Raw genomic sequence first — 12,511 nt, 5'->3', positions numbered from 1 at the left:
CCTTCAGCCAAAATAAACTTTAGCTGTTTGAGCTCCCAAACTTCTTCACTACAAGGCACAATGTACAAAGCTTTAATTATTCCTGGTGGCTCTTCTCTAAAGCCTCTTTAACACACAGTCCTGAGAAAACAGTCTTCCTGAAGGTACAGGGTCTACATTCTTATTCAACTCTCCGCTACCATTATAACGAGACAGAAAAGAGGCAAAATACCTCTATGTTACAGAAAAGAGATGCAAAGTAAGCTGAACTAACAGAGAGAGGGCATTGCATGGGAAATGAGTTTGGTATTAGACCCCCTTTCCCACCACAATTTGAATGAAGTTATTTGAAACTCTTCATACAAAAAGTCCAAAGGTACAGATAATTTATATGACGTTTTCCCACCTTGTTACTTCACTTTACAGCATGACAGGAAAAAAATTATAGTAAGAGAAAGTAATTTGGTCTGATGGCTCAATTTGCTAATGCGCTATTCCTGCATGGTTGCTGGTATTCCTGGTAATGCTTCCACCTTTGGTAACTGCTGCAGTACAACTTTCCACACGTAGCACCAAAGGACAGAAGCTTGTTAATTCCTTCAAACCTATATCTTGTTTTATTATGTTATCATTGTGTGTCTGCAAGCTACACACTGGTAAAACTGGAAAATGTCTTATCAAATTCAAAGCTGGTATTTCCATTTCTCCAAAAACAAATGAAAAAGATCGACTGTGAACTGTGTTATCATCATTAACAAGTTATCCACTATTTTTGGTCTAATGCTGGAAAAGCTGTTGCAAATTAACTGAGAAGTAGGATGTACACACTTTTGTATGTAAAACAAAAAAATGTAATGTCATTTGCAGACTTTAAATACAAATCCTCATCTGCATGAAGTGTTCTACACTTGATCATTCTAGCAAATATTTAACTGGTTTTAAATAGGCAATGGAAAAGTGTGCATGGGGTGGAATTCTTGCAAGGTTACTTTATAGATACCAGAAAGGAGTAAATCTATCCCAAACCCAATCGCAGTCCCCACCTACAGTAGATTACATGGCTTGAGATACTAACTTTGATCTGAAGAGATCTAGTTAAGCAGACTTGACTGTATACATGCTTACAACAAAAGCACACTACTTACCAATGTAAAGAACCTCAACCAAGAGCTTCCCATTTTATGCAAGAATTACAGCTCCTTTATCACCTGACAGGTCATGGTGAGTAAGCCAGAATGCAGAGAATTAAGTCTTGGCTGGACTCTAAACTGAAATACATTTGTCACGTAAATTGTCTAAATATGAAAGAGCGAAAAATCCTGCATTACGCAGGTAGATTGGATGTAAGACCGCAAGCTTTAGTTCTGATTTATTGTATGTTAAATATTAATGAATTATTAAGAATCCATTCACTGAGGTTTAAGCAACTCTACATCTTACATATTTCTAAAGCTGTACAAATGTATTTTTAATAATAGATAATTAATTTATAACAACATTAAATCTAAATTAAATCCTCATTTCAAGCCATAAGAGAAACCCATTGGAGAGCGGTGAGATATATACTGTTGCTCTATAATAAGGTCACTTCGTCGTGGCACAATTTTATTTCTGCATCATATATTATTTGTGTAGCCAAACCAGTACAGACACACAACACAAGGCTTATGTAGCCTGACGAGAAATAAAAGCAGTGACCTCTGCAATAGGGCTATGTGTTGTTTTCCATTCTAACAAACAATTTGCAATTTGGAATTCCCTAATGCTTCTTGTCTTTCAGCAGTGACCTATCACGTTTGGCCTCATCACTTGTTATTTTTTCTGCTCACAGTTTCAGTAAAAATAATGCAGCCAGTTTTCTGAACAAAGAATTTTCTTATTTTAAATGTATTTGAAAATTTATTTTGCAACTTGTGGTAGCAAAGGGAAAAAAAAAAAGCTTTTATTGAGAAGTCTCTGCAAAGAAATTTGGTTATGACCTGACAAAACTCCAGTGCTTGGTAAATATTGTGTTTAGTGCATTCTGTACATTTTCCATGACACTTTTCATAAAACTGAGAAGCTTGCAGTGGTGGGGCTTGCAGAAGGTGGGGCTGAACATATGCATACAGCTCACCAAGCTGGACCTTGTACTCAAGCCACAGAGGGATAGGACTTAATGAACACTTGGCATGAAGTTCAGGGATAACAGAGGTACTATGAATTTCTGCTAAGCAGACCAAATACAAGTCCCTGCAGTTTCTGCAAGAAACCTGCCTGTTTGCTTTGTAAGACTGGGCTTTGTAAGACTGGCTTTGTAAGACTGGGCGCTGCAGAGCTCAGCAGCTGGGCACAAGGGCTGGGACAATACTGAATGAGACAATAAGGACTGCCACACTTATCCACAAGGAGACATGCTAAGCCAACTTCTATAACCTCATTGTGGCATTTCTCTGTTTGGTGTGTACCACTGCACGATCATGAATATTACCCAAAACCATCAAACAAGCACAGGTGCTGAGAAACTTGGTCTATGAGTATCAACAACCTCAATATACTGCAAGAGTATTTTGCTCATATTCCACTCTTTGTATAACCAACTACTAGAAACATCAGATTTCTGGCCTTATTCTATCCTGTGCACTCTCAACAGGGATCCTCAAGCTACTAGAGCCACAGAAGGGATTTTAAAAAGCACTTGCGTGACAATTGCTTCTAGTTCCTTCACTCTTCCACCCTTAACAGTTTATTTCTTTCTATAGTAGCAGATCCTACCAAATCCTTCCATACTATGAGACCACACCAGTCAACCCTGCTGAGTAAAGCAGATGAACTAGAACCCCCCGCAGACCCCAGACAAATCTTTCTGAACATGTCATAGAACAGAAGTTTTAATACAATGAGAGCTTTTTTTATCTGTGGTCAGATCTGTACAGCAAAAAAGAAGGAACCCCCCCCAGCCCCTTTCCTAAGTAGACCAGTCTTACTAAGTGGGAGTGGCAAAAAGTGGGGGAGCTCAAGACATCGCTGCAGTGACTTTCATTCATGTCACAGGAGTATTCAAAATGCATTCCTCCTAAAGCTCTAGGCAGTGAAATGTTGTTGTGACAATAGAAGTGCCCACAGCAAAGGTCTGCTTGAGAACGAGTTCAGTAGCAGCAAGTTCTCACACAGAAGAGGGATTTCTCTATCAGTCTGTCCTAAACAGATCAAGTGTAAGCTCTATCCAACCACAGAGGCAGGACAAAAAACTGCCTGTTTTTCTAGACTTGATTCTTAAAAAATAAAAATAAATCTGTTTCTTCAAACTGCTCTGTTCTGATACAGCATCAGAAAGCTCCATATTAGGTCTCTCAAGAGTAGCATCTTTTACCAATCAAGTAATGTAGCTTAGTTTGTACTCACAGATCCTATTTTTCCTCTTATTTTATAGAGAGATTCTCTTCCCCTCCAGAATGACTATAATTATTCTATAAAAATACAGAGCATATGGAACACTTTCCTCCAAGCAATGGAACAGAGTGCCATAAAAGCAATGAACATCAGTAGTTTATTAGACGTGGTTTCCCTTCCCCATCATCTACTCAGAGCTGCTGTGAAATTCTATCGAAGTCATACTGTGCAGGGGTACAAAACAGCTATGAAAGGATTTGCCTGCATTACATAGGGTTTACTGTTAATTAGCTCCTGTACACACACGCAGTACATAAAACCAGCTTTTTTGTTTAGGAAGTGATGATTTGTTGAGAGGACGTCCTTTGTTGATCTAAAGCTAGCAGTAGGATTGTAATTTGAGTTAACATCTACACATCATTTTATGTAACCACTTGACAATGGTGGTCCTGGCTAATTAGTTTCTGTTAGTTAAAAGGGAAACGCAAATGAAATTTTCTTTGGGTATAAATAGAGACATCAGCTTACTCAGACCAATAACATCAATGTGCTATTTCTTTCCTATCATATCCACCACATGCTTCTGATCACAACTTCAGATTTGCAATCTCTTACGCACCGGAAAACAGAAACTTCGCTCCTCCTTTAATGATCTCTCCTCTCTTAGTATTAAGTTGAATGATTCACAAGAAGGATGAACACATTTAAAATTCATACTTTAAGCAAAAACTTTGTTCACAGCCTAGCTTCAATAGCTGAGTTAGCCAAACTTTTCTGGTGGACTTGGGAGCAGGGGAGCGTGGAAGAACCAGCCTTACGTGACTGCCTAGAGTAATTTTCTTAATGGACAGAGAGTATTATTTTTACAGTTTTTCAATCTTCCTTTTAGGCAATGGTTATCCAAATCTTTGAAGCAGGCATACTCCTCTTTTCGCTCTTTGTTCCAGAGCTAACCAGTACGCTATTCCACTCAAAGAAACCACCAACTACAATTGTTTGAAGGAATTGAAAGGAGGAGTGTCACTCTAGTAAGGGGTGGGAAAGGAGGCCAGCTAACTCCTTTGGGCATCTTGGGAAATTCCAGCCTCCATCTGCTTTCCATCTTTGCTTTGGTGATTTCTAGGAAAGGTTGATATAGAAGGGGAAACCCGAACTGAAGCCTTACAGTAATAATCTAGTACCTACTCCCCCCACCCCCAAAAGGCAGACAAAAACAGGAAGACCTACGAGCAGCTGAGAAAAGCCGGGGGACAAGGCTCTTGTCTCCTCTCTGTTCCCTGGTCTGAGATTCTCAGCACTGCAGGGAAGGAAGGAAGAAGACAGAAAGGAAGACAAAGAAGCAGTGATGTTAGTTACACCACCAGCTAAGGACTCCACCTTGCATGAGGAATTCTCTGCTGGCAAGGCCTGTCCCATTCCTTCGGGCCTCTGTGTCATCTGAGCAGCCCAAAGAGGTCAGCCAGAAAATCTGCTCAGCAAAACTGACTCAGTGAATCACATGAATTACAATCAGACAACGTTGTGATAGGGATGCTCTGAGTTAAACATGGTATAAATACAGACAGCATACATCACAAATGTGAGGAAAGGCTTTCCCTGCTGTATGATTCCAAGTACAGTATATCAAGAGCTATAATGACAATAACCGGAATTTGCAACTAACCACAAGCAGAAGAGGCACTCATTTCTCCGTGACTTCTAACTCCTTTAGAGTTTGAACTTCTCCTGGCAGTTAAGAACACAGTGAAAGCCTTTGTGAGGATAAATTGAACGCATCGAAAATAAATGTGGGTCCTCACATGGGGAAAAAAAAAAAGGCACATGAGATCCAGCAAGTAACCTACCAGTCATTTGAAAAATCTATCAAGTAGTCTAGAGGAAAAGGGCTAAAATAGCCCTTATACATGGCACTGAGCTGGAAACGGGAAGAGAAAAGGGTTTCTTGCGTACTTTTGGACAGAACTCTATTGAAGCGAAAGGTTTTAAAAAACCCAAACACCTATGCAGAAAGTCATGCAATGCATGTAAGGATTTTTTTCCACAGAATATAAGGGACCAAACATAAGCAGAAAGCCTGAAGTTTCACTGGTCATTTGGAAAACAAGCCATGTGAAGCACGTCTGATTCATCTTTATTAAACACGACAGTAAGAATTCCTTTGCTATTCTACCAGACTCTTACAAAAGCCCTCAAGTCAATGGATCATGGCAAAACCAATTTGCAACTGGAAAGAAAAGCAACACTGGTATGAAAATGGAAATAGGTGAAGATGCGAAATATCTCGTCGTTTGTGGTTAGAGTCCTGTTCTCACTTTCAGCTGCCTGAACAGCAGGCCCTTAAACTCACTGCTAATTCACATCAATGGAAGAAATTTGAGTCAATGGATAAGGGTAAAACTGATTATTAATTATTTTAAGGTCTATAAGTCTGGGGAAGGCACGCAATTGTTAAAGGGACATGAAGAAGGTTCTAAAGTGAAACACATCCATTTTTGATTTACACCCCTGCCATAATAAAAAGTATCACTTTTGCCAGTGCAGTTTTGTCCATTTTTAGCCCCCAAAAAATGAACCATTTTCACAAAAAAAAAAAAAAAGAGAAAGCACAATTTCACTAATCTAATAAATATAAAAGTATGAAATTTCCTTCTTTGGCTTGAAAGTGAAAGAATATATACATACTGACATTTAAACACAATGCAGTAGTTTTCCTAAAATAAATTCAGCAAAGTTGAAAAAAAAAAAAATCCATCAGACCTAAAGGAAACATTTGAGGGTCTTCCCCCTCAGACTGAATGGAGCAGGAAATTATTCACTTAAGCAGAGTAAAACAATTGCTTTAATTTCCGCTTTCCTTGATAATTTGCTTTACCACCTTGACAGTAGATTCAAGGAGACAAAACCTACGATTTACACAACATAAAAGACAAAATAAGCATTGCCATCACATGGCTTAAGTCTGGGACCTTACTAGACAACACTTTCTTTAGTGTTGTCATCACATTTGAGGCTCCACTCCTTTAATTCCACCTTTAAATACAGGGCCCAATCTAACATCCACTGCGATTAACAGGAGTCTTTCCATCAAATTCAGTGGGTATTTGACAGTACCTCCAGAGACTTTACTAGTACCTGAACATTTTCAATGCAAAGGTAAGGTTTTTTGGAGTTATACCGCTGGAATTAAACAGTGAACAAGGTCTGACTGGCTTTTGGACTAATAGAGGAAGCTAGAGCGAGCAGCCTGTAACACTGTAAGAGAGTTACACTACAGTCAAGAAGTCGTCTTCCTAGTATAAAGCTCTTCATGTTCCCTCAAAAACTGTTTAAAAATCCAATTGATGAATGCATGTTATTTTAAAATCGGTTACTAAAGCAAAGAACTTCAGCATTGCCTTCATTCTCTGCAGTTTGGTAAGCCCCTTAAACTTATGCAAATAATAATACATTTTCTATATTTGTGCTTTGAGTAAAGTTGACAAAATGGAGACCTTTAAAACTGATTGCTTGTTTTGGGCAACTCAGTTTGGATGAGTACATCTGAAAATGAGTCCCCCACAGAAGTATCTCAAACTGGATACTCCAGCTCAGAAATATTAAAAAAAAAAAAAATTAAATTGAAATATTGAAAAACTCAGTCTTCTTCCGTTGCTTATTCATTGGTCCATGAATTAAGTCAAAACTGATATTGATTTAATTAAACAAGTATACTATTTGATAGCGTTTATAGAGTACTGTTTTTCAAGTCTAAACATGTTCTCCCTCAACAGCTACAAATAGTAACATTCACATTAGGTACACAACTAGGAAGGAAAGGCAACCTTAAAATCTTTTTTTAAAGACAAGAAAAAAACCCAAAGTAAAATCCTTAATGAGGTGAAGTTGATTGAAATGATATATTTTTCATCCAGTCTTAGCTCCTGACAGTAATTCCAAAGCCTGGAAGTCATACTAACCAGTTTGAATTTAAAAATAAACAAACTCAACGGCAACAAAGTGCTTTCATGAAAAAGAATGCAGAGTATCACCGGAATGTTTTGGGAGTCTTCCTGCATTAATTTGTTTTGATCATCATTACTGAAAAATAAAATTGCTGCAAGGTTACGATTTTTTTTTTTTTTTTAAGAACAGAAAATGAAAAAAAAATCAAATAGTGCTATGTCAATTAAGGAAGAAATTCAGTTTTGCTGAAACTTTTTTCCACATGGAAGAAAAAGCTTCATTTGCTTTTAACCTCTGTCTTAAACAAAAAAACCAACAAACGGGGAAAAAAGTAAATTCCAATTAAACCAGAGTTTTCACCTCGTTTACTTCTAGTAAAATTTCATCAAGAAACACGTATATCTGCAGAAAATTTCAAAATTGAGCCCTTATTGATTTAACCTAGAAATAAATAAATAAATAAAAGGCATCTTCTAATCAGCCTAAACAAGTAACATATTTAATTGGCTTTCAAATGGAAAAGTAGATTTGGATGCTCAGAAGCATATCTTACTTAAGGACAAATTATATTCTCCCCATAGTTTGTGTTTCTGAACAAACTGGATAGTATAACATTCCTATGGCAACCAGGGAAGGAACTTGTCTACAAAAATGGAAAAGTGGTGGATGTTACCTAGCATGTTGTGGTAAAGTGGACTGTCGTGTCCATGGATAGTAAATGCAGTCATGACTAGCGGGACCTCTACACCTGCAGGCAATTACAGAACAAAAGACGTCATTTGCCATTCACAAGGACATGCACACGCATGCGCCCTTGTCCACACGTGGAGGATGGAAGACACACAGGGAACGATCACTCGGCAAGTACCTATCCATCAGGCCGATGCAGTCCTCAATACGTGGTCCTATGCACCTGCAGCAAATCCAAATTGAAAATAGGGAGGGAAAGAGAGAAATCTGTTATTACAGATCCAAGAAGCAGGAATCCCCTCTTTGTGCCACATTCTTAATTATAATTCTCAAGAGAGACCCAAGTCACCACAAAATTATAGCTTGTGACAAAAACAAGCTTGCAACGGGAACAATAATATCAACATAAACAGCACTCCAAGGTTGGACATATCTTGGCTCAAGCAACACTTAAGGCAGGTTTCACCTGCATACGTGGGAGTCCTGACAATAGAGTTGCTTTTTCTGGATGTTGTCTGAATCATCAAACCAGTGATTACTGCACAAAAGCTGTTCATTTGCAAGACAAGACCTCCAGGAGCACAATGCAAAACTTTTCTTTCTTTCTGTAATTGATGCAATTGTTCATTCTGTTCTAAGTTCCTAGCTAGGGCAACTGCAGAAGTATTTTGGAAGCTGACTATACTTTTACCAGGGAAACTCAAGGATGAGCTTCCAACAACAAAAAACAGAGCAAAACATTGTCTGCCGATTCAGGCATTCTCTTCCGCTTTCCTTAGATGCTGCCATTAGTCCTCCACCTGCAAAATCAGCAGGTGCTCATCAAAGGCAATGGAAATGCAGGGAATCACTTTATGCAGCAGCGCTAAAGCACAACCATGGGGAAAGAGTCTGTTTGTAAAACATGGATATGCGTGGATTTTCCTTGCCCTCATGAAGAGCAGTAGGTGAAGTGGTGTCCTAGGTCCTCTGCATTCAAATAGCAAGTCAATTACAGATTTACACAGCAGTCAGGATTCTCAGAGACAGATACCTAAAGTTAAGCTTTTAGGGGTTAAGACAACCTGACACCTTTTAGTGCTGAATGCCCAGCTAGTCCCTCTGTAGCCGTGGGGAGTATCTAGCTCTCAGCATTTTAAGGAAACCAAACCACTTATTTCAACTCTTTAACAAGATCTCAGAACCATTTTATTAACAGGCTCTTTGGCTGTACGTCTACTACAGGAGCAGGTGATCTGACGTATCGGTAGACTGAAACTCACTTCTGTTGAGGCATTTTCAAATTAAGGTATGATCCCCAATTCTTTTTAAAATCTCCTGCTTTCAGTTTGGCTTTGATAGAGGGATATGCATGTAAAAAAATCTGAAAGAGTTCAAATATGCTCCCATGAGATGATCTTTCCACTTCACCATCACTTGCCACTCATCAGCTTTTGCTGCATTTAAATCAGCTATCACTCTACCATTATAAAATTAATTCAGTGAATTCTATTTCCCCTTACCTGCCCATCAGGGAGAGCAGAATGATAGTGAACCTTACCTCTTGTTTGTTTACTTGAATTTTTATTTTTACATAAAAATTGTGACATGCAAACACAAATTGTAAGCATTTCCTCAATAACAGTTTCCTTCAGCAAATGTGCAGACATAAAAAGGATTCATTAAATACCCAGGTGGCCAGATAATGCATAAACGGAAAGGGTAGATTTACATGCAGTTCAAAAACTTGAGAGAACTCTTGATGGGTGTTTTTTGAAATTTCAGCTGTCCTGGGCTTTAGGACTTCAGAATTCAGGACTGTCTGAATTCTAACCAGTCTCAAACATATCTAACATTTCTTCCTTTCATGGTGTTCTCAGCAATTTACAGAAAACCAGTTCAGTAATGAAGGAGACTGAAAAAAAGTTGTTCAGAACTTCCATTTCCCTAGCATGTCAAGAGAAGCTGAGCTCAGACTCTTGCTATAAAAAAAAAAAAAGGCGTCCCTCTTCAAATTAGAAGCCTGAGAGCCCATTACTAGTTCAGATAACTGGCAGACTAACATAAAGAGCCTATTGTCTTGGAGTCATTTCACATCTGTACATTTATTCTCTCAGACTTCTGGAGAATAGGACTTGAATCCAAGAAGAGAGAGCTGTTTGGACCTCACCCACTCCAAGTTGAAATACCATTGATTTTTATTTAAACCTGTAATCTTCAGTGGATTTCCCAGCCCCAAACGGAAAACTCTGTCCAGGTGCAATTTCCATTACTCCTAGTCATGTTGAACAGTTTCCTACTCTCTGACTGGCTGTCCTGATTACATGCAGCAAAGTACAATAATGTGTAAGTAATGGCAATATCTATTAACAAGCTATTTTGCACCACCAAGTCATCAGTTATTTTTCCTCTGTAAGTAAGTCCCTTGGTTTCAGGACTTTTTGACACAAATAAGTACAAGCATGACACAATCATACATCACATTGGTACTCCATTCACCCTCAGGGCTCCTTCTTCTGCTTGGAGTCTGGATGATATTTTCATTTCCAATTTCGCTCTGTAAAATGAACTGGTTAACTGATACATGCCAATTTATTAATGATATATTCAGTACCTTACAACAGTCCAATACAGCTTATACAGAAAATTACACTTGGAGCTTATCCTAGCTTTACAGATAATCATCCTCTGAAAGAAAATGATGAGTTAAAACAGTTTTGAAAATTGGAGTAACAACTGTTTTTTCCTGAAACAATCCTTTTCCCCCTCTGTCACAAATACTGTCTTCCATCAGTTTTCCTAAAGATTGAAAGGTGGGGTCTTAACTGTTCACAGATGTGGAGTAGCGAAGCCGTTTCTAGTCAGGTGAATTCTCAAAAATCTTTGTCATTGGAAACAAACAAAACTGATATACAATGTCATAAATGGATGAACTCTGGACAAGAGAAAACCTTAGTTGTGGCGATGACCTGGTCATCCAACCACTGCTATGGATAAAGCCAGACAACTCAAAAACAGGGGGTTACTTAGCTGACAGGAAGTGCATACTGATGGTGATAGTAAGACAGTTGAACTGGGGCAGGGGGTAGGAGGAAATTCTGCATCAACAAAATAGTAACAGTTTCTTATTCAGTTTGTTGTCATTGAATTTGCACTATTGTTTCAACTGAAATTCATAATGCCTTCCTAAAAAGGCATTAGGGAAGTGATTGTGCCCCTGTACTCGGCACTGGTGAGGCCGCACCTCGAATACTGTGTTCAGTTTTGGGCCCCTCACTACAAGAAGGACATTGAGGTGCTGGGGCGTGTCCAGAGAGGGGCAACGAGGCTGGTGAAGGGTCTGGAGAACAAGTCTTATGAGGAGCGTCTGAGGGAACTGGGGTTGTTTAGCCTGGAGAAAAGGAGGCTCAGGGGAGACCTCATCGCTCTCCACAACTACCTGAAAGGAGGTTGTAGCGAGGTGGGTGTCGGTCTCTTCTCCCAAGTAACTAGTGACAGGACGAGAGGAAATGGCCTCAAGTTGCGCCAGGGGAGGTTTAGATTGGATGTGAGGAAAAATTTCTTTACTGAAAGAGTGGTTAAACATTGGAACAGGCTGCCCAGGGAAGTGGTGGAGTCCCCATCCCTGGAAGTATTTAAAAGACATGTAGATGAGGTGCTTAGGGACATGGTTTAGTGGGCATGGTGGTGTTGGGTCGATGGTTGGACTCGATGATCTTAGAGGTCTTTTCCAACCTTAATGATTCTATGATTCTATGAAAATACACCTAAGTTTTAGGGGCAAGACAGTCCTTCTGCCTTCAAATCCCTTCTGGACTACACATGTGTTGATAAGGCTTCCATGACTTCTCTGGTCTTGGCTTAGAAGGAAAATAAAGTTTTGGTGAAGAGTAGTACACTTCCTTCAAAAAGTTGTGTGAGAAAATGCCTTTCTGTGATGAGGGGAGGTGTCCAGTGAGATCTCCCATTTGTGTCTTGCCCTGCGAGGAAGCAGACTGTCAAATGCTATTATATAATTAATATTTTACTTCTGTGAAAGTGTTCCATTTTGGCTAGCTCTGAAGGAAGAGGTGCCAAATGCTTTCCGACTCTCTTGAATTAAATGGGATAGCTGTCCCATGTGCCTCATATCTGCTCCAAACTGGCTTCAAGTAGCTGATGTTTATCATGGGGATGCAAGGCCAAGAGCACAGTTGTTGCATCCAAGGAAGTCACTCCTCGGTAGTTCTTTTAGTCAATGTAAGATCATTAAGAGGGCTGGATAATTACACACCTATTAACAGAAGCAGTCATTATACTTGAATAAGGGAGGAGAATGGCGTTATCAAATCTCATGCTCTAGGGTGTAAAACAATCATGGCAAGTGCCATGACAAAATTGTGGCAAAACGCTCACAGGAAACACAGAGGTGGGACAGAGACCTTCTTTGGTGTCAGCAACAGGTGGGGATGACTAGAAACAACGTATGAGAGCTAACAATTCATTTTAGCAAGCACCCTGATTCAAAGAGAACTGCACTGCAGGAATGAGATAATACCACACTGGGAGC

General features: G+C 39.3%; 1 protein-coding gene across 1 annotated transcript in view; it reads right to left on the bottom strand.

Annotated features, from left to right (window-relative positions):
* Positions 1 to 12,511, bottom strand: part of ERBB4 (erb-b2 receptor tyrosine kinase 4) — a 665,446-nt gene that overhangs the window by 155,504 nt on the left and 497,431 nt on the right. The window contains exon 16 of the mRNA XM_076342111.1: positions 7,967 to 8,041. Coding sequence (XP_076198226.1) covers positions 7,967 to 8,041 — 75 coding nt within the window. The remainder of the gene's footprint in view (positions 1 to 7,966; positions 8,042 to 12,511) is intronic.

This window comes from Aptenodytes patagonicus, chromosome 6, assembly GCF_965638725.1.
Source record: "Aptenodytes patagonicus chromosome 6, bAptPat1.pri.cur, whole genome shotgun sequence".
Classification (NCBI taxonomy): Eukaryota; Metazoa; Chordata; class Aves; order Sphenisciformes; family Spheniscidae; genus Aptenodytes; species Aptenodytes patagonicus.
The sequence above is the reverse complement of the archived record's forward strand: the minus strand, read 5'-3'. Positions and strand labels throughout refer to the sequence as shown.